The sequence below is a fragment of the Mus caroli genome, chromosome 3 (assembly GCF_900094665.2).
Source record: "Mus caroli chromosome 3, CAROLI_EIJ_v1.1, whole genome shotgun sequence".
In the NCBI taxonomy this organism is placed as follows: Eukaryota; Metazoa; Chordata; class Mammalia; order Rodentia; family Muridae; genus Mus; species Mus caroli.
Window position 1 is genome coordinate 53064867 of NC_034572.1, and position 3036 is coordinate 53067902.

Genomic DNA, 3036 nt, shown 5'->3' on the forward strand with positions numbered 1-3036 from the left:
ATTGGAGCCAATTGAAGATAGTTTTTCGATTCCAGGTAGGATTTAGGTTTACTTCTCCTTATTGCTGGGAACCCCTCCCTCCCACAGCCTTGAACCTGTGGAGAACCTGTATATGTACAACATATTTTTACAATATTTGCAAAATAATATTTCATTCTCATTTTGTGCTTTGAAAAGAGTCCTACTTAATTGTGCATTGCTGACATTGTATGGTTAAGAAAGAGCAGTCGGCTGCTATCATGTTGTCTAGTGTTGACTCATACTTAGATATTAGTTCTACTAGACATGCAATTACAAAATCATTATAATATGTACTCTAAAGGTCAGTGTTGCTAAATGGCTTTTTATACGTCAAAGACTTTACTTAAGCCCTTTGACTTAATATTTAATGGTCTGTGTGTAGAATGACACTCATCATTGCACAGAGGTTAAGGGAAGACGTACCATGGGATACAAAATTCTGTGTTTTGGGTTGTTCTGTATTCTCTTTGCTTATTATATTTATATTCCAATGCCTGAAAACATTGAAGAACGCTGGAAAGTTCAGTTTCTGGATGCTGGTGTGAAAACGTTGTCACTTATGGTAATATATTTCAATATCATATTTTATTAATTCTTTGTGAATTTAACACAAGGTTTTAAAACCATTTTTTTTCCTGAGGATCAGGGAGGCCTTGTTACAACTATTTATGAAAATATTTCATAGTTCATAATACTTCAGTAGTAATTTCAAATAGACTTTGATTTTTTTATGGAATTCTGAATAATCAAAAAATCTTAATGGTTTAGATAATGTTAAACATGTTTAATTGAATGTACACAAAGAGAGGGACTCATGATTCCTAAGATGATATTTTTGAAGTAGATTGGTAACATATATTGGAATCAGAATAAAAGAACTAGTGTTGTCTAAAGCAACATGAATGATTTTTAAGAAGTTTAAATGTATTAAACGCTTTTCTGAAAATCTAAGATCTTATATACTCCTAAACTAATGTCATATTATATAATGTCTATTATATTATAGCATTTCTATGTATATTTATTCATTTGCTATTTTTCTCCTTTGGGTAACTCAAATTCCTATTCTCAGGAATCATGCACTTTCCTTAGTTTCTTGAACTGCAAAGAGGTTTCAACTCTTATTCTTAACTGTGCTAGCAACCAACTCACTGAAGATGGTGATGATGATGACAATGATCATTGCAATTTAACACAGTGGTGTATTTGTATTAACAAAAAATACTTTTAGTAGCAGAAAATTGTCATGGTGGAAGCTCCTTTTCCTTTTTCTTAGATCACTGGAACACATTTGTTTCAGGAAAAGAGCTGGCTTTCCTGTCTGCTTTCACACTCATTATTCTTTGCAATATTCTACCTGTGATATCACCCCAGAAATCTTTATTAGGTTTCTGTAGACAGAGGAGAATTTGTTTTGAAACAGAACGTGTGTTAGATGACACAGATTTTCGACACATCAGAGAGCCACATAATTCAAAGGCTGCATCCTAACCCCCGTGGTTGCTGCTGTCTATCTCTAGGTCCATGCTGCTAGGGTTCAGATTTTACTGTGGCAGTGCTTAGACTCAGGCTTATTGCAGATAATACACCATGCTTCATTTTATCAAACCATATCTCTGGAAGCCTTATGGATATTGTGACAATAGGGAAGTTTATGGAGAAGACAAAAGCAGGTAATGCATGATGAGAGAAGACATAGAAAGGTTTGGTAGGTGAGGGTGATGCTTCTTATGTTTCAGAAGAGATAGACAAGTTCCTGTGATGAACAACTGTCCGATTTACATTTCTGTTTCTATAATATATATCCTGACAAAAGCAACTCATTGTGAGAAAAAAAATTTTCAGGACTGTGGAAACTGCTAGTCACATCACATCTACACTCAAGAACAGAGAGAAATGTATGCATGTTTGGTACTCAGCTTTCTCTAGTCTTACAGAGTCCAGGGCTGGAAACTAGGAAATGATGCTGCCCACTTTGTTGCTACCTCTTCCTACATATATTAATGTACTAAAGATGCTAACACACGCACACACACACACACACACACACACACACACACGTCCACAGGAAAGCTGATTGAGACATACCTTATTGATAATCTCTTCTATGTTCTAGTTTGTGTCTAACTATCACTTAAAATTAAGCATCACAACAGCTAACACAATTTCACAATTTCAAAGTCTACTGAGTCACTCGGCCTTGTTTATTTTTCCTGCAATTTCTAATGTCTACCTTTGTTTACTCTACAATATAGGAAAAAGGGAAAGAGCAAATAAATGCCATTTTATAAAGAATTAATACATTACTTTCACTGACTTGCTCAGGTACTGTAAGGATTCAAAATGGCTAAGACTCATTTTCTTGACTATGAATGTATGCTGCAAAGCATAACCATGGAGTTTGAATTTTTGCTATTTTAAATGCAAAATAAAATTATGTCACAAGTAGTATATTTATGCTTTTGGTTTATGTAGGAACAAAAGAATAATAAATTAAATGATCCTAGTGACTGACAAGCTTCTACCTGGAATTAAAGTGATATGTCTTTGATTATTGTTACTGCAATATAATAAATCATAATTACTTACAGAAGGATATTTTTAGATTTATGTATTTAACTATATATACATGATTTTTCACATGTATGAATTGTGTGAAATAATGTGTACCAGTTACCCAAGAGGTCAAAAGAGTGAGTGACCGATCCCATGGAACTGCTGTTAAGGATAGCTATGAACCACTATGTGGGTGCTGGGAATTGAAGCTATGTACCCTGGAAGAACAGTATTCTTTTATTTATTTATTTACTTATTTACTTATTTATTTAGATATTTTCTTCATTTACATTTCAAATGCTATCCCGAAAGTCCCCTATACCCTCCCCCTGCCCTGCTCCCCTACCCACTCACTCCCACTTCTTGGCCCTAGCATTCCCCTGTACTGTGTCATATAAAGTTTGCTAGACCAAGGGGCCTCTCTTCCCAATGATGGCCAACTAGGCCATCTTCTGCTAC

The 3036-nt window shown here is 34.7% G+C and overlaps 1 protein-coding gene across 1 annotated transcript in view; it reads left to right on the top strand.

Moving 5' to 3' along the window:
• The first annotated feature begins 418 nt into the window (after positions 1 to 418).
• The window catches only part of LOC110291789 (arylacetamide deacetylase-like 2), a 20080-nt gene continuing 17462 nt past the window's right edge, over positions 419 to 3036 (top strand). Inside the window, exon 1 of the mRNA XM_021159053.1 lies at positions 419 to 583. Within this exon, the coding sequence (XP_021014712.1) occupies positions 446 to 583 (138 nt within the window). The 5' untranslated portion in view covers positions 419 to 445. The remainder of the gene's footprint in view (positions 584 to 3036) is intronic.